This window comes from Nycticebus coucang, chromosome 5, assembly GCF_027406575.1.
Source record: "Nycticebus coucang isolate mNycCou1 chromosome 5, mNycCou1.pri, whole genome shotgun sequence".
Lineage (NCBI taxonomy): Eukaryota > Metazoa > Chordata > Mammalia > Primates > Lorisidae > Nycticebus > Nycticebus coucang.
In genome coordinates this window covers 43,058,421-43,076,825 of record NC_069784.1, presented here as the reverse complement: position 1 = coordinate 43,076,825, position 18,405 = coordinate 43,058,421, and the positions used below count along the sequence as shown (strand labels likewise).

Here is an 18,405-nt window from a genome sequence, read left to right as displayed (position 1 = left end):
CAAAACTCTAACGGTATCACAGCCCCTGGTCTTGTAGCTCAGGGCAAGCAGGAAGTGCTGGGGAAGGGGGCTGGCAGTCTGGAGTGATTGCCCAGTCCCTCAGGGCACAGCAGATACAGGACGTTCCCATTATTTCAGTAATGTCCGTTTGAAAGAAAAGAATAATACATATCCGTACCCCAGGAGAGGTGACCTCAGAGCGGGAGGACTAGGGAAGTTAGGAGGGCTGCCATAGGCTGGCTGGTGAATGGGTCCCCATGGATATAGGTGTGAATCCCACCTAGAGAATAAAACTCTAAGACTTAATTTCTTCATCAGAAAAATTGTGATAAAATTAATTACGATCATATAATTCTTTACAAAGTTCTATTTTGGATGTGAAAGCATTCGATGAATAGATGGGAAAGGTGTTCTGTGAATTTGTCTCTAAACAAAGGGACACTCCTCTCAGAGGTTGGGGAGAGATGCAGGAGAGGAAGCTCAGTTCCAGGCCCTGAGCCACTGAGCAGTCTCAGCTCTCAGCAGAGAAAAACATCCCACAGGTCTGTCTCTTCTCACCCCAGCCCCCTCTCCCTCTCACTTGCTGTGGCTTCAGGGATGAGTAGAGGTGATGACCTTCTCACCAGGTTCTGGGGCTGTCTGAGCATGAAGGAGGGGTGATGGTGCCAGGAATAGGAGGTGAGAGGTTCAGGGAGAGGAGAGCCTTAGGGTTTGGATATGGCTGGAGGGCTGTATGGAGCCCAGGGGAGGCATTGACTTTCCTGATGATCTTCTGGTACTAGAGTTGGGGGCACTATGGGCCCTGCCTGGCTCTATAGCCTAGCTCTACTCGTGCCAGCCCCATGGTGGGTCCCGTGAAGAATAGGGCATAGGGAGCTGGGTAACAAGGAGAAGTGGTAAGTAAATTGTCCCAGAAACACTGAATAGTAAAAATTAACCAGGATTGGCTCAGCACCTGTGGCTCAAGCAGCTTAGGCGCCAGCCACATACGCCTGAGCTGGTGGGTTCGAATCCAGCCCGCCCACCAAGGGTGGCTGTAACCAAAAAATAGCTGGGCCTTGGGGGGGGGGGGCACCTGTGGTCCCAGCTACTTGGGGGGTAGAGGCAGGAGAATCGCTTGAGCCCAGGAGTTGGAGGTTGCTGTGAGCTGTGATGCCATAGCACTCTATCCAGGGTGACAGCTTGAGGCTCTGTCTCAAAAAAAAAAAAAAAAAAATTAACCAGGATTATATTTTTTTCTTCAGTCTTTGGCTTGTCCCTGTGGTTATGCCATTTATCTGAGAGCTGGGTCCAGTTTTTCTCAAACAGGAGGGAAACCCCATAGCAGCAGGCCATTCTTTATTCCTGTCTGCCTTTGCTGCTCTATGTGCCTTTGGGTCTGATTGTTTTTCTTTTGTGACTTTTTCTCTGGTTGTCTGTATCCAAATCACAGACATAGCATAGTAGGCATAACAATTCTAAAAACACCGCCCACCCCTGTAATCCTAGCACTCTGGGAGACCAAGGCGGGTAGATCGCCTGAGGTCACAGGTTGGAAACCAGACTAAGCCAGAGCAGACACCTTCTCTAAAAATAGCGAGGCGTTGTGGTGGGTGCCTATAGTTCCAGCTGTTCGGGAGGCTGAGGCAAGGGAATCTCTTGAGCCCAAGAGTTTGAGGTTGCTGTGAGCTATGATACCAGAGCACCATACCGAGAGCAACAAAATGACTCTGTCTCCAAAATAAAGAAATAAATACCTGAATGACCATTGTGGGATTTTTATTTGGAAACTGGCAAGAAAGTAACTCCTTCCAGGGGGACTGTTTAGCCGTGGGAGCAAAGGGAGGGAAGGTCAGGAAGCATCTGGCTAAAATAGTCCTTGCTGGCAACCCCGACTTGCATTAGGCCCTCAAGGGCCTTGTCCGCATTTGAACTGTGTATGTGGGTGATGTCTCTGGAGACCTAGTGATCAACTCCCTTATTAGGAGGTTTAAGGACGGAGCTCTTCTGGCATCAGATCGGCACCACCAATCCTGATCTTCCACCAGTTGGGCTTCTCCGGCGTTTAGGCAAGAACTAAGCCTGGCCTCTGTCTCCCCCTGGCGGCACCCCCAGAACTTGCTCAGCATTTCCGGACGGCTCTCAGCCTGGCCCTAAGAGGAGGATGGGGGGACACCCAATTATCTCTCAGATATTCATCTTCTAATCTTTCCTCCCTGATCCGGAGAAATCAGCTTGGTGATTAGAATAGACCAGGTTTGGACGTCAGGGGGTTGACATGAGTGGGAATCTCTCAGTGACTGCGTGAATTTTGGGGTCAAGTCGTGTAAGACAGGGGCGTCCAGTTCTGCCTCATCAGTAAAACTGATAAAACCTACCTTGGAGGGTTGGTGTGCGGTATAAGAGACCTAATGTATGGAACATGCTTTGTAGAGGACCTAGTATGCAGTAAGTCCCCAGTAAATGGTCGTTACTGATCATGTCATGTTATTATCCTTACTAACGAGTCCTACTGTGGTCACGAGCTCCAAATGTGGGGGAAAACTGGATTATGAGAAAGAAAGTAATGTGGGAATGGCAACTACTTCTCCTATATCTAGAAGTGGTCTTCATGGGGAGACTGGCGCCGTCAGGGGCCTAGACATTTACTCTAGCTCCCTGATTCAGGATGGTCGGCAGCAGCCTGCCTAGTTGCCACCCCACCCCCACCCGGCACCAACTAGCTCGCTCTCTCATTCCAGCAGCCGCAGCCAGAGGTGGTGTCACACCTGGTGCTTCACACCTAGTGGCTCTGAAGCGACGGTTTTCACTCTGAGGTTATCACCTCCTTGGGTTGGCTGCACTTAACCGAGAGCGAGGAGACCGCACCTCAGCTCCCCGTCACAATGGGCAAGTTCTAGCTTATGTCTAATCTACAGCACGACAGAAATAGGGTTTTCTTCTCTCCGCCCCCTCCCACAACAGACTAAGAAACTGAGGCGCGGCCCAGCCGGAATGGGGCGGGGCAGAAGTCAGGCGGTTCCCAGGGTGGCCCAGAGCAAGGGGAAGTTTTCCCCTGGACCTGCCCAGCTGGCCGGCTGGCCCAGAGCCAATGGCCTGAAACAGCCGTCCGGAGCGAACACCGCCCACCCCGAGCCCTAGGGGCGGGGCTTGATCGGGGGCGGGGCCACGGCCGAGGGCGGGGCAGGGAGGCAGCATGCTAAACCGGGTGCGCTCTGCCGTGGCGCACCTGGTAAGCTCCGGGGGCGCTCCGCCTACGCGCCCCAAATCTCCGGACCAGCCCAACGCAACCTCAGCGCCGCCCGCCGCTGCTCCAGAAGCACCTAGGAGCCCGCCAGCGAAGCCCGGGAGCGGGAGCGGGGCTTCTGCGAGGGCTGCAGAGGCTCGAGCGAGCTTCTCCAGACCGACCTTTCTGCAGCTGAGCCCCAGGGGGCTGCGCCGCGCAGACGACCACGCGGGACGGGCTGTGCAAAGTCCCCCGGACACGGGCCGCCGCCTGCCCTGGAGCACAGGCTATGCCGAGTGAGCGCCCTTTGGGGCACCCAAACCAGAATGGGACGCCCACCCCCTTTTCCAGCTCCGCATCCTCGGCACTAGGATGCGTCCCCCCGCCACGCTCAGTGTCAGGAGGTCCCTTTCTCTCAGGACCTTGGCTATCCTTTGGGCTTCGGGCGGCGCCCCCTCCCAGTCCTCGCCAGTCGAATGCAGCCAGAATCACCTTCTTCAGGACCTTCCAGCTCACTGACTGCCCTCACCCGCGCCGCCTCAGGACCCGGTTCCCTCCCAGAGAACGGAGAGGCAGGGCCCCGCGAAGGATGAGTTGGCCGGTTCTCAGTCGCTGCCCGGTGCTTTGAAGGCTAAGGGAGAAGAGATTTCAAGGAGCGGTTCCTTTTAATAGGGGAGATCGCGTTGGGAAGACTCGCTCACCGGCTTCCCGGCCCCAGTGCCCCAATTGCCTGTCCCTCTTACCGTAGTTCCCTTCCCCCTCCACACCCAGAAATAGCCGGCGACACTAGGAGACCGCCAGCTTTCACAGGGGTGGGGGAGGTGTAGAAGGAGGGCCGCCTGGTGTAGAAGGAGGGTCCCTTTTGGACAGCCCTTGACTACTCGCGCCGGCCTGGCAACGAAGCGGCACCCCCCCTGGGTCTCCCCTCTCGCCCTAGCTCCGGCCGGCTTGCTCCTAGACTGTGTGTTATTTTTCATGCACCTGCCAGGACAGCAGTGCACTGAGGGAGATGGGGCGCTGAGGTCCCTAAAGGAAGTAGCTGGTGGTCCCGTACACTTGCCCCACTTTCTTTAGCTTCCTTGGTGGGAGGAGATTGTGGTTATATGGCCCCTGCCCAGTCAGGGTGGGCTTCCACTCCTATTTCAATTCCTCTTTCCGAGTCTGAGCTGTACTACTTCCTTATTGGCAAAGCAGATGAAACTTTGGCTGGATGGATTTAGGATAAGGGTGGGTGTGTCCATCAGGGTGAGGTGCTGGGGATAGGCATTAGGAGAGCTGGTTTGGGTTAGGGATGGGATGTGTACCGTCTTGGCTAGCAGGAAAGTAAAACTTCCTGCCTCCATCTAGCTCTTAACAGCACCACTAGGGATGCCTCCTATCCTACGGATGGGGAAACTGAGGCAGGCAGGTGCTGCTGCTGGCCTTTCTAGGGGGTGACAAGGCCTGCCACCCAGACAGTACTCCTTGTGCCTTGCCTGCCCTCCCTTCTCCTCTTCCCTCTGGCCTGGATCCCAGGTGACTGTGACCTTTCTCAGCTGGACCAGCCAGCAGGAGAGGATGTGTGTGTCTAAGGTGGGGGTTATTCCAGGACCTAGTCTGGCATCTGACCTGATGTGATCATTCTTGCCTGGCAGGGTCATCAATGCTGGCAAGAGTCGGCACAATGAGGACCAGGCTTGCTGTGAAGTGGTGTATGTGGAAGGCCGGAGGAGTGTAACAGGGGTACCTAGGGACCTCAGCAGAGACCAGGTAAGCCCCCACCCTTTGTCCCAGCCTCCAGAGACTTCAGGCATCTGGTTTTAAATGTGAGACATGTGGAAGACCTGTCTCGTAAGTCACTAGCTTTCTCCCTTCTGGCACAGAACCTTTAACTGGTATTGGTCAGTTAGATTCTACCATGTCAGCATAAATGTTTACTTTCCCACTTAAAATGTAGATGCTCACATATTTATGGACGATTCAATTAATTGACAATGCTGATTTTTGCATATTTTATCCCCCAGAGTGGCTTTCCCTTTCTTGACACAGAATAGTAGGTCCTATGTGAATAAGTGGATAAACCTCCTTTGCCTTTAATACCAAGCACTGACTCCCTCTCTGATGTTTATATGGATGCCCAGAGTCTTGTTCTTCTCTGCATAACACACACACTCACACCTCCAATATTTCCTCCATCAGGGACTCTGCTTCTACTACTGGGGCCTGTTTGATGGGCATGCAGGGGGTGGAGCTGCTGAAATGGCCTCAAGGCTCCTGCATCGCCATATCCGGGCGCAGCTAAAGGACCTGGTGGAGATTCTTCAGGACCCCTCGCCCCCACCTCTCTGCTTTCCATCCACCCCAAGTACCCCAGATTCCTTCGATACTTCTCACCTGGTTGCTCCTCAGTCCTGCTGGTCTTCACAGAAGGAAGTGACCAATGAGAGCCTGGTAGTGGGGGCCATTGAGAATGCCTTTCAGCTGATGGTGAGTGGGTGACATGGGCAAAGACCCACTAGGCAAACACTGTGATCAATTCTGTGGGGGAGCCAGGTGGCCTAAGAGAGTGACCCTGAGAACTCACAACACCTTTGAGAGCCTGAGCAGAGCTTGGTTCAGAGGGGAGGGAGAAGGGGCAATGCACCCATGTCTTCCCTCCTCTCCTCCAGGGTGGCCTGATTGGGCCAGCTGCATTCTACAGATGGGGTGAGGGAGGGATGAGGGTGGCTTTGTGCCTGAAACCTTCTCCCACCTCCATCCCCCCTCTGATCCTTATGTGGCAGGATGAGCAGATGGCCCGGGAACGGCGTGGCCACCATTTGGAGGGGGGCTGCTGCGCACTGGTTGTGGTCTACCTGCTAGGCAAGATGTATGTGGCCAATGCAGGCGACAGCAGGTATGGGGAGGGGGCTCTGAAAGTGGCTACAGGGTCGACCCTCTGAGATGGGAGAATAGTGAGGTAGTGTGGGTTAAAAATCAAAGATTGAAGGGATCATAGACATAAGGAAAAGCCTGAAGTATCCATGAGGGGAGGGAAAATAGGGCCAGGGTCATTATGGGGAGGGCCTTGTTTTTCCGGAATTTTCCATGAGGGGTCTGAGGAGAACCAGGCTCAAACATTTTTTCTCTGGGTAGGGCTATCATTGTCCGGAATGGTGAAATCATTCCAATGTCCCGGGAGTTTACCCCAGAGACTGAGCGCCAGCGTCTTCAGCTGCTTGTAAGTAGGAAGCAAACTCTCTACTCCCGTTCTTTGTTGGGTCTTGTGCCTCTCTGCACCCTTGTCCCAAGAACTGTGACACCCCACCATACACACAGAAAGGCCCTTCTTGGGAGCTTACTGGGAAGGCCGTCATGTGGGCTGTGGAGTGGGGGCTGAGCTGGCGGGAAGATGTAGCTAGAGGAACCTGGGCTGGTATGGTGTTCCCATTGTGTCCCCAGCTGAGGAAGAAAGTAGAGTCAGAGATGGGAGAAGGGAACAGCAAAGGCCCCTGGAAGGCATGGCTTCTGGCTTCTGTTTATAAACACATGGGCTGAGGAGCTGGTTTGAGTATTTTGCTAAATATCTGACTTCTTAACAATTCTCTTAACCTCTCTATGCATCAGTTCTTTCTGTCTTAAGGGCTGTTGTGAGGAGTAAATCAGTTGTAAATATTAGAACAGTGTGTGGCACCTGGTAAATTATTAAGGGTCTGCCACTACATATAAACATGTTCTGTATACCAGGGTGTGCATAATGTGAGCATAATGCCCCTTGACTTTTTGCTCTATCTGGTCATTCCCAACCCTAGGGCTTCTTGAAACCAGAGTTGCTGGGTGGTGAATTCACCCACCTTGAGTTTCCCCGCAGAGTTCAGCCCAAGGAGCTGGGGCAGAGGATGCTGTACCGGGACCAGAACATGACTGGCTGGTAACACTTCCCTCAGAGCTGGGACCTGTTCCCATGGCAACACAACCAATCACTCACCAGCTGTGAAGTGGAAGCTGGCGTCTGGGCCAGGCTGGGAGTTGGGGGGATGTGGCCCTAAGGGGTTTGTGTGAGAGTGTGCAGCTCCTATGGGAGGGGGCTTTGATGCCTGGGTGATGCCTCCTGTACTCCCCCTCCCCAGGGCCTACAAAAAGATCGAGCTGGAGGATCTCAGGTTTCCTCTGGTCTGTGGGGAGGGCAAAAAGGTAAACTCCATGGTAGAGGTGGGAGAGGGCAGGAGGACCCACCACAACTTGTCTAGGGAGGTGGAGGTTCTACCTGAGGGTAGGGATGGGAGGTGTCTGTGATCTCAGAGAATCTAGGATGGTCTATAGCAGCACCCCCTCCTTGTTTGCTTTAGGCTCGGGTGATGGCCACCATTGGGGTGACCCGGGGCTTGGGAGACCACAACCTTAAGGTGTGCAGTTCTAACCTACCCATCAAGCCCTTCCTCTCCTGCTTCCCTGAGGTGAGCCTCATGGGGGCCCCTTTAACCACACTTTCCCTCCTCTGGGAGTCTCCGGAGTGGCTTTTAACTCTTAGCTCCCTGTCCACCAAACCTACATGACAATCCCCTCTACTCTTTCCTTACCAGGTACGCATATATGACCTGACACAGTACGAGCACTGCCCAGATGATGTGCTAGTTCTGGGAACCGATGGCCTGTGGGATGTCACCAGTGATTGTGAGGTAGCCGCCACTGTGGACAGAGTGCTGTCAGCCTATGAGCCCAATGATCCCAGCAGGTAGGGGTTGCATCCCATGGTGGTGAGGGGAAGGCACTGGTGAAGGAAGGGGTAAAGGGAAGTAAGGCCTGGGGACCCACATGCGGATCTGTGTGTCTGTCTTCACGTATACATGAGGTACATGAATGTGCACATGTGCTCCTGGCAGGTATACAGCCCTGGCCCAAGCTCTGGTCCTGGGGGCCCGGGGCACCCCCCGGGAACGAGGTTGGCGTCTCCCCAACAACAAGCTGGGTTCCGGGGATGACATCTCAGTCTTCATCATCCCCCTGGGAGGGCCAGGCAGTTATTCCTGAGGTGCTCAACCCCATATCTTCCATCACCATCCCAGCCCTCCAGACAATAACTCAGCCCTCTCCCAACAACAATTCTGAAGTTGTCTCCCTGACCTTTCTTCAGTGGCAATTTAAGTGAAGAAAGGATATCCACACTAGATCCATAATCATAGCTACTGGCAAATAAACCGGATGGATAAAGATGTGTGTCTTTATTTGCTTTGACTAGAAGCCAAAAGATAAGGAAAAACGCTGTGGGTGGTGAAAAGAACATCAGAACAATCCGGAAAATGTAGTATTTCCAGATTGTTTTTTCTGCCTTCCACTCTTCTCACCCCATGCACTTGCCATGACTGTTCTCATTGACTACTATGGCATCATCCATCTGCTCATGACTTTTAAGTTGGTGTTACCAGCCCAGACTTTCCTCAGCTTTGGACCCATACATTATAGTTATCTCCCCAACATCTCCCAGGCAGCTCTTTGACACTTCGACTCAACATACTTTAAATGGATTTCACCATTTCCCCCCTAACATGTTTTCCTGGTTTGTCCTTTCAATGTTCACTAGCTCCACTGCTCAAGTTAGAAATCTTAGAATTGGGCAGTGCCTGTAGCTCAGTGGGTAAGGCACCAGCCACATACACCAAGGCTGGCGCGTTCAAACCCAGCCTGGGCCAGCTAAAACAATGACAATTGCAACCAAAAAATGGCTGGGCATTGTGGCATGTGCCTGTATCCTAGCTACTTGGGAGGCTGTGGCAAGAGAAATAAATAAATAAAAGGAATCTTAGAATTGCTCACACTTGGCTTTTATTTCTTCCTCATCAAGCTAATGGATCACTAAGTATAACAAATTCTACATCTTAAAAAATATTTCTTATTCCCTCCTTTTCTCTACCTCTATGGTCACCACCTTAGCTATTTATGTCATCCTTCTAACTTCAGTGAGTCCTTACTGTACCCAGAGAAAAACTGACACTCCATTCCTGAGTGTGGCATATGAAAGGACCTTAACGGTTGGGCTACTGCTCCCTCCTCCAGCTCCATTTTTCACTGCTATCATCACCATCCTCCTGGGTTCCTACATACCCTGGAGCCTTCAGTAGCTCCAGCTTATTATTTAAAACCTACACATCACCTTATCTTGAACACTTCACCTTTCCTCAGCCCATGCATGCCCCACCACAGAAATGACCTCCTTGGTTAGAACTGTTTATATTAGGAGTCAGTAGCCAGTAACAGTTAAGAGCAGGGACTTTTTAAGAGTCCAGATGTTCAAGTTCTGGTGCCAGACCCAAACCTAGCTCTGTGAGCTCTCTGAGACTCAATTTGCTTATCAGTAAAATGGAGATATAACAGTACTACCTCATGGGGCTGTTGTAGAAAATATACGTAGAGGGTGGCACTTGTGGCTCAGTGAGTAAGGCACCGGTCCCATATGCCGGAGGTGGCAGGTTCAAACCCAGCCCCGGCCGAAAACCACAAAAAAAAAAAAAAAAAAAAAAAATATATATATATATATATATATGTAGAGCCAGGTCCATGTGATAGGGTTCAAGTAAATGTCATCTCTCTTGAAATATATTCCTCATTTAAACTATAAATTGTTTCAAGGCAGAAATTGATCTTTAGCACAAAGCTTTCAGTTTACACTCAAGGTTCATTAAGAGGCCTGGGGACCAAAAGGCTGTGTACTCCAGTTTCCTTATTTATCAAATATCTGGGTTGCACTTCAGATCTTTAAAGGCTATATGACTTTTAACGTTCATTCATCAAATATTTATCAAAAACCTGTTATGTGGCTTGACTTAAGTGGCTAAGGCCCCAGCCACATACACCAGAGCTGGCAGGTTTGAATCCAGCCTGGGCCTGCCAAACAACAATGACAACTACAATCCCCCTCCACACACACAAAAAAGCCAGGCGTTGTTGCAGGCGCCTGTAATCCCAGCTACTTGGGAGGCTGAGGCAAGGGAATCGCTTGAGCCCAGGAGTTGGAGGTTGCTGTGAGCTGTGATGTCACAGCACTCTACCCAGGGCAACAGTTTGAGGCTCTGTCTAAAAAAAAAAAAAAAAAAAAACCTGAATAGCTGGGCACCTGTAGTCCCAGCTACTTAGGAGGCCCAGGCAGGAGAATTGCTTGAGCCCAGGAGTTTGCCGTGAGCTGTGATGTCATAGCACTCCAGGGCGACAGCTTGAGGCTCTGTCTCAAAAAAAAAACAAAAAACAAAAACAAAAAAACTTGTTATGTGCTGGCCAGGTACAGTGGCTCATCCCTATAATCCTAGCACTCTGGGAGGCCAAGGCAGGTGGATTGCCTGAGTTTAGGAGTTCAAGACCAGCCTGAGCAAAAGAGAGACCCTGTCTTTACTAAAAATAGAAAAATGGAGGCAAGAGGATTGCTTGACCCCAAGAATTGAAGGTTGCTGTGAGCTATGAGGCCATGACACTCTACCCAAGGGGACAGCTTAAGACTCTGTCTGAAAAAAAAGAAAAAATAGGGTGGCACCTGTGGCTCAACAGAGTAGGGTGCTGGCCCCATATGTCAGAGGTGGCAGGTTCAAACCCAGCCCGGGCCAAAAACTGCAAAAAAAAAAAAAAAAAAAGTCTCAAAAGGCATTTTTGTACCCTCAATGAATCCCCAACAAAAAAAAAAAAAAAAAAAAAACCACACACACGAACACAAACAATACCAAACCTGTTATGTGCTACACACTGTGGTGGACAGTGGGGGAAGGGAGGCAGCAGGGAGAGACAGCCAACTTTGGAGACAGACCTGACACTCTGAAATTTTGGTCTATAACTTAGAAATCTAAAAACATTGGTGTAAAACACTTAAATTATCTGAGCTCATTTCCCTTACAAGCAAAAGGGGAGGAGTATACTTACCCCAAAGATCTGTGATGAGTATTAAAGGGTTGACTTATGTAGTGTACCCAGCACAAGCCAATGTAACATTGGCAGATTTGCTCATTCTACCTTCGCTTTCTTGGCAGCTTTATAGGCAAGGAGACTTACATGCAGGTAAATATCCTAGGCCCAGTCAGACTGGGCTAAGTGTCCATAACCTTACAGAAATGATACCAAACTCCCAGCTGGGGATTGGGAAGCATTTCCAGGGGAGCCCTTTGAGGAGTAGGTAAGAATTGGACTTGAGACAATTCCAGGCCAGAGAAGAATGGGAATTGTGAGGTGGACCTCACCTCTGGGTCTGAACGGTTCTGAAAGGCTGGGGGATGATTCTAGAACGTCTGATGTGGGTCCCGATCCCTTTGAGGGGGCGCCTGCATATCAGATATTTACGATTCATAACAGTAGCAAAATTACAGCTATGAAGTAGCGACGAAAATAATTTCATGGTCGGGGTTCACCACAACATGAGGAACTGTGGGTCACAGAATTAGGAAGGTTGAGAACCCTTCTAGGACATCTTGGGCACCTTCAGCCCTTCCCAACCCTGCTTCCCGCCAGGTCCCGAGTGGGGCAGGAGCGGCGTCTGGTTGGCCACAGGAGGGCAGCAGCGGGTCTTCCTGACCCCACCCTGAGCGCCTCTCAACTTTCCCGACGCCGGTCCTCCCCTAGGGGCTGGAAGGCGGGGTACAGGCTGAGTCCTAGGGGTCCCACCCACCTGGGCGCTCGCCTGGCCCCGCCGCAGTCCAGGAATGTCCCCGAGACTCTTCTCCATGGGTGGGCGGCGCCCCAAACCTCTGGCCTGCGGCTGGGGAGAGCCGCAGCTGCCCTGGGCGGGGGCCATGGGCGGGCCGAGCAGAGGGCCGCCCCCAGGCCGACCCTCCCCCTGCCGCCCGCCCCTCCCCGCGGCCGCGCAGGAGGAGGACGGGGCGGGGCCCCGGGGTCAGTCTCAGCCTCGGGCACCGGCCGCGCAGCTGGAGGCGGCGGAGCGGAAGGTACCCTGTCCCGGGGCCCTGGGCGGCGGGGCGTCCTGGGAACTGGCCCCCGGCAGAGCACTTTCTCCTCTCTACTCTCCCCGAGCTCGGCATGCGGCTGGGGAAGGGGCTTTGGCCCGGGCGTGGGCTGCGTTCCCCCGCCTTGGACACGGCGTCCGGGCTGTGCCGGGGTCCAGCCGGGGCGGCCTCTCCAGCAGTAGCGAGGGGCCCGCGGAACTGCTGGGCAGGCTTTCGTCTCCTGGGGTCCGAGGAGGGGTCCGAGGCAGACCTCCTTCCCGTCCCCTCCCGGCTTCCCGGAACCTGTCCCGCCGAGAGAGGGGCTAGGGGGCGACTTGAAGAGCCTCAGCCCAAATTCTGTAGCTCCCAGGCCTGGCGGCCCGAAGTGGACCTGGAGTGGAGTGGGGATGGGAATTCCCCCAGGCCAGGATGGTGGAATGGCGGGAATAGGGGCGGGATGTGACCGCTGGAGCTTCCACTGCGGGGGCCGCCCTAGACGGTTCTTGGAGCCTTCCTGTGTTACGGGTTAAGGAAGATCGGGAAAGCTCCCGTGTTTGTGTGTGTGTGAGAGAGAAAGAGCGAGTGATTCTCTCTTCACATTGTCGAAAGAGGAAAGATAAGATTATTCGGAGTTTGGGGGTGGGGTGGGCTTGGAGATCCTAGGCTGAATCCTGCCCTCATTTATGGTTTTAAAGTTGAGGATGAGTTATTTCCTGAAGACTGATTCCTTCCCTAGATCTCAGGGCCCGGGGTGGCATCAGTTAGCCCCACTGGCTCATCTGGGAAGTTCGGAGAATGACTGAAGAGAGGTCTGGTGTATCCAGTGTTTTGTCTTGCCAAGGCCCCTGAAGTTTCAGGCTCCACCTCAGGTCCAATATGGGGTTTGGTAGCTCCTCTGAGGGTCAGTGGGACAGTTCCTCTGGGGCTACCTCTTGCAGAGAGTTGTCAATGCCATCTTGGCCTTAGGCCTAGTGTCTTGGCCTGGCCTGGGCTGCTTGCTCTTCTGCCAAACGAGAGCCTGGAAGGAAAGTCTTCTAATTGAGCTGGAGGCTCCAGGTCCCTTAATTCACACCCCTAACCCAAAATTCTGGCCTCTGCCTTCACCCATTTGGTGCCACCTGGGCTTCACTCAAACTGCCCTGCTGGGGGCTAGCAGGGGCGTTGTTATTCCTCAGTGGCTAGTTGCCTTCTACAGCACTGTTCACCCCAGGTTAGGACTTCTCCAGCCTGTCTTTATACAGTGAACTCCTATAAATTCTCTCTGACTCGTGTCCACTTCCCCACATCCCAGTGTTTTGTGTGTGTGTGTGTGTGTGTATGGGGGTGGGGGTGGAGGGCAGGGAGGGGCTGCCTGGAATCCCACTGTTGAGGAGAACTAGGCTTGGGCTAGAGTATTCCCTCCTGAAAGGCAGTCCAAGACTGGGCTGGGAGGTGGTGGTGGTATGCGGGGTGTAGAGTTCAGCCCAGTTTGACAGGATGTGGGACTGAGGGAAAAAGCCAGGTTTAGGGCAGAGATCAGGTTACGGTCCCCTTTTTAACTGCTCACTGTCTGGTTGGTGCTGTGCCTGGCCCTCATTTTTCTCCTTTTGGGGCTCCTCCCAGCCTGGGCTTTCACCCCCTCCCCCGTCCCAACAGCATTGACTCCATCTCAGCCCCAGAGCCCGCCCTCTCTTCCTCTCTGGCTCTAGGCCTGGGAACTTCAGCTGCCTGGAGGTCTGCTCCCTCCCCAGGGAAGAAGGAAGTGAGGGAAGCACCAAAGGTGTGATGAACTGGACAGATGCTCGTTCATGTGTGTTAGGGGGCGGAGGACACACGGAAAGCTGACTCCTTGCCCTGAGTCACAGGGAGGGGTGGGCAGGGCATTTGAGTGAGCTGGATGGAGGGAGAAAGGGGCTGTACCAGAGGGTGGGTGGAGGTGATTCCCTAGTGGATTATTCTGTCACTCTGCTGTGGTGGATGTGTGGCTCTGTACAGTGTGCTCATTGTCCCCTGCCAGGAGCTGAGTGACCCAGTGTTGCTGCCAGGCCCAGAAGGAAGGGGGGAGGAGGGCAGGCTGCCCAAATGGGAGCTACGGGCGCTGCTGGGACTGAGCCTCCTTTGTGTGGCTGGGGGCTTTGGGGGCCAGGTGGGGTGGGCCAGGGAAGCCGGCTGGCTGCTGCCACTGTCCTCTGTTGGGTTTCCCTGCTTCTGCTCTCCTTCCTGTCTCTGGGCTGATGTGTAGGAAAGGGACAGGCTTGAGTCATGCAGGCCTGCTTTGAGTGCTTTCCTGCCGTTTAGGTGACACAACTCTGAATAGATGTCTTAACTTCACTGAGCCTTTGTTTCCCAGTCTGTCAAAATGGGAAGCGTACCATCTACCCTCCAGTGTCTAGGGAGATAACTTCTGTCATAATGCCCAAAATAACATTAAGTGTTCTTTGCCTGATCCATCCACCACCTGGTAGCTGGGCCACTGGTCTGTGGTATTGGAGAGGGGACTCCTCATTTGGTGACTGGGCAGGTGTGATTTGTGCTGAGGGACCGTCTGTTCTAGATTGGCCCTTTGAAATTATTAAACTCTAAATGCATCAAAATTGGCTTGGTGCCCATAGCTCATTGGTTAGGGCACTGGCCACATGCACCGGGGCTGGGGGTTCAAACTGGCCCAAACCTGCTAAGAACAAACAAAAAAATAGCCAGGCATTGTGGTGGGTGCCTGTAGTCCCAGCTACAAGGGAGGCTGAGGCAAGAGAATCGCTTGAGCCCAAGAGTCTGAGATTGTTGTGACGCCATGGCACTCTACTGAGGGTGACATAGTGAGACTCTGTCTCAAAAAATAAATAAATAAATAAAAAATAAATGCATCAAAATCCTGGTAACGAAGTCTGACTTGAAATCCTAATATGTGAAGTAGATAAAAGTTGGTTCTTCTGGGCATGTCCCTGATCTGGGCATTTCTCTAGGTATCTTGCAGTCCCCCAGTTGGTGAATGGATTAGATTGAAACTTGTGTTTTCTGGCTCCTAAGTGGGTTCTTCTCCCATCTCCCACTGCTGTATTTTAGCCCATCATGGGAGACCTATCCAGACCCTGGCATTAGGAATTTCAAGTTTTGTTGCCTGCACAATTGGTCCTTGATGAAAACATGTCTGAACAAGCCCCCTTTCCTCTCTTTGCTGGATTCCTTGGTTTCCACAGAGGTTTGGGGGGGTCCTAGAGAAATGATTTTGACCTTCCTGGTTTTTCCCTAAATCCTCGCTGCTTATGCCTGCTAGCCCCAGCCATGGCTGCAATCCGAAAGAAGCTGGTTATCGTGGGGGACGGTGCCTGTGGGAAGACCTGCCTCCTCATCGTCTTCAGCAAGGATCAGTTCCCAGAGGTCTATGTCCCTACTGTCTTTGAGAACTATATTGCAGACATCGAGGTGGACGGCAAGCAGGTGAATGCGAAGAGCCCCTCCCCAGCTCCTGCCCCCATCACTTAGGGGCCTAGTGCATCCTTCCCTGCCACCCTCCCGTATCCTTGTTTCATTCTGCCTGCTAGGAGCAGTGAAAATTAAGAAGTGAAATTGTAGTCTTAGGAAACCTGGCTTTGCTCTCTGGTAGGACTACCACATATTTAACTCTGATTCGGGCCCAAACTCCTTCAGCTGTGAAACTGGGATGGTGCTAACACCTCCCTCAAAACGTTGTAAGGATTAACCAAAATAATGGTGCTTACAAATTTGTATACTTTACAAAGCTCAAAGACATCTTAGGTTTTTGTTTTTGTTTTTTTGAAACCTAACTTGGCCGGGCACAGTGGCTCATGTGTGTAATCCTAGCTCTCTGGGAGGCCTAGCTGGGTGGGTGGATTGCTTGAGCTCAGGAGTTGGAGACCAGCCTGAGCAGGAGTGAGACCTGTCTCTACTAAAAATAGAAACACTAGCTTGTGATGATGGCACCTGTAGTCCTGGCTACCCAGGAGACTAAGGCAGGAGGATTGCTGGAGCCCAAGAGTTTGAGGTTGCTGTGAGCTATGACACCATGGTATTCTACCCAGGGTGGCAGAGTAAAACTCTGTTGCAAAAAAGAAACAACTCTAATTTGACCTAATTTGTGTGACAGTGATAAATTCAATGCCTAGTGTATGACAGGTGCTCAGTAGAGATGTTGGATGAGGTTACAGGACTGGTTGCTTCAGAGTGGACCTCTGGGTGGCAGGGTTGGGGCCCACAGGCTAGCTACTCATTGCCCTGTGCGTCAGGTGGAGCTGGCTCTGTGGGACACAGCAGGGCAGGAAGACTATGATCGCCTGCGGCCTCTCTCCTACCCAGACACGGATGTCATTCTCATGTGCTTCTCCATTGACAGCCCCGACAGCCTGGGTGAGGACACTGGAAGGAGGGGATTGAGAAGTTGGGATCACCAGAGGCCTCTTGCCTTTGCCTGTCTTCCTCAGATACAGTGGGGGTGCAGGGCAGGACCCTGTTGAGTTGGTGTGTAACCAGCTTCGGAGGGCTGGCAAAGGGTGTACTAGGAGGGGTTTTGAGCTATGAAAGGAACTGTCACACTGAGTAGCTGCTAAGATTCCTGTGGGAAGATGAAGGGCCCCACCGCAGCTCTCTAGCCTAAGTGGAGACATTGACACCTGTTGGGACATGCCTGTGCAGAAAACATTCCTGAGAAGTGGACCCCGGAGGTGAAGCACTTCTGCCCCAATGTGCCCATCATCCTAGTGGGGAACAAGAAGGACCTGAGGCAGGATGAGCATACCAGGAGAGAGCTGGCCAAGATGAAGCAGGTGAGTGGGGCTGCCAGCCTGGGCACCCCGGGGGAGGAAGGTGCTCTCTGAGGGGTTGCAGACTGCGAGAGGGCGCGTCTCTCCACAGCTGCCCTGTTAGAGGGGATGGTGTGATGTCCACCCCGTGTCTGCACCTTTGTGAGGGAGAAAGGGAAGGGTGCTCAGTGTCTGATGGAGTATCTGATGAAATTATTAGAGAAATATGAAGGAACTTTTCAGCTTGCTTGGCATTTTTATTCCAGTTTATTGTGCATCTTGTGTTTGGAATTAAGATGAAAAGGAAAATCTCTGCCCTCAGGGAGACAGCTTCTTGGGATGTGCCTGTTGTGCCATCAAAGTGCCTCTGGGGAGGTGTGGGCTGACTGGGATGCAGGAGGGAAGGCTTTATAAGCAGCTGGAAAAAGGCCAGGAGGGTGAGAGCTGGCTTACTCAGGGACCTGGTAAGTGCCTCTGTAGCCAGAAGGCTGGAGTTACTGGAGAAAGCTGCCAGGGTAAGGAATGCAGGCTGTCTTGCAAGGGTAACTGTAGCAAGGTTTTAAACTGGGGACAGATGTCCAGGCTGGTCTGCTATTTAGAAAAATAGTTCTAGTAGCTATGGAGGATGTTAACAGGGAAGTTAAGAGTGGAGGTTAGGAGGTGGTAGACCCTCATTTAGGCAACAGAAAGTGCGCTGTGGGGTGCAAGGTCGGATGGGAGTGCAGGGAATAGATGAAAGAATTTGGAATGTAAACATGAGTGCTAGATCCCTGACCATGAAGCCTCCCAGTGTAGGTCTGGGGCTTGGGTGCTTTGTCAGGGCTGAGGTATCTGTTCTAGTTTCTACGGTTATAGGTGAGGTGGGGACAGGTACACGAGCGTTTCTTCTGACCCCTCATCTTCTGTCTCCTCAGGAGCCCGTTCGGTCTGAGGAAGGCCGGGATATGGCAAACCGGATCAGTGCCTTTGGCTACCTTGAATGCTCTGCCAAGACCAAGGAGGGGGTGCGGGAGGTATTTGAGATGGCTACTCGGGCTGGACTCCAGGTCCGCAAGAATAAACGCCGGAGAGGTTGTCCCATCCTCTGAGATCTGCAGGGCCTCTTACATGCCCCACTCTTATTTACAGGGGTGCAAAAATTACCCAGTCCCCCCTCTTAGGACTCAAGTTTCCTCCTGCCCAGGACTGCATCAAATAGCCTCAGCCCCAGGGTGGTGGTGGCAGTATAGCTTCACCCAGTCCTCTGGGGACCTAGGCTTATGCCCTGACCTTCCCCAAAGGATGGTCACACACCAGCACTTTATACATTTCTGGCTCACAGGACAGTGCCTGGGGCAGGGGACTTGGCATGACCCAGAGTCCCAGGCCCCTGGGGTTTCTGCTTTGGGCAGGGGCCTTGGCTCTGACTGCGTTTGGTGAGGGGCATGAATAAAGACCACAGATTCCAGCACACCGTGTGGCAGCTTCCTGTCTCTCTCCCCATCTTGGCTGCAAGCCTGGAGTCCCATCTCCCTTCATTTCCAAGTTGCTGGCCAGGCCCCTATCTGTAAAGGCAGGACTTGGGGCCAGCAGGGTGGAGTCTTAAGAGCAG

At 52.7% G+C, this 18,405-nt stretch overlaps 2 protein-coding genes across 4 annotated transcripts; both read left to right on the top strand.

Moving 5' to 3' along the window:
• The first annotated feature begins 3,144 nt into the window (after positions 1–3,144).
• On the top strand, positions 3,145–8,374 carry PPM1J (protein phosphatase, Mg2+/Mn2+ dependent 1J). Of its 3 annotated transcripts, none has more exons than XM_053591868.1 (10): positions 3,145–3,501; positions 4,840–4,954; positions 5,384–5,671; positions 5,968–6,080; positions 6,320–6,404; positions 6,976–7,094; positions 7,294–7,357; positions 7,513–7,620; positions 7,747–7,898; positions 8,047–8,374. In XM_053591868.1, the coding sequence occupies exons 1-10, from the start codon at positions 3,176–3,178 to the stop codon at positions 8,192–8,194; spliced, it is 1,518 nt and encodes a 505-aa protein (XP_053447843.1). In that variant the 5' UTR covers positions 3,145–3,175; the 3' UTR covers positions 8,195–8,374. The 3 variants fall into 3 exon arrangements, with proteins under 3 accessions (XP_053447843.1, XP_053447844.1, XP_053447845.1); XM_053591869.1 differs by having other exon boundaries at positions 3,168–3,501; positions 5,968–6,053; XM_053591870.1 differs by having other exon boundaries at positions 3,168–3,501; positions 7,513–7,569.
• Positions 8,375–11,930: 3,556 nt separating this feature from the next.
• Positions 11,931–18,261, top strand: RHOC (ras homolog family member C). Its single transcript, XM_053591867.1, has 5 exons — positions 11,931–12,081; positions 15,332–15,495; positions 16,302–16,422; positions 16,708–16,838; positions 17,729–18,261. Exons 2-5 carry the CDS (start codon positions 15,340–15,342, stop codon positions 17,900–17,902), a joined length of 582 nt encoding a protein of 193 aa, XP_053447842.1. The 5' UTR covers positions 11,931–12,081; positions 15,332–15,339; the 3' UTR covers positions 17,903–18,261.
• The last annotated feature ends 144 nt before the right edge of the window (positions 18,262–18,405 follow it).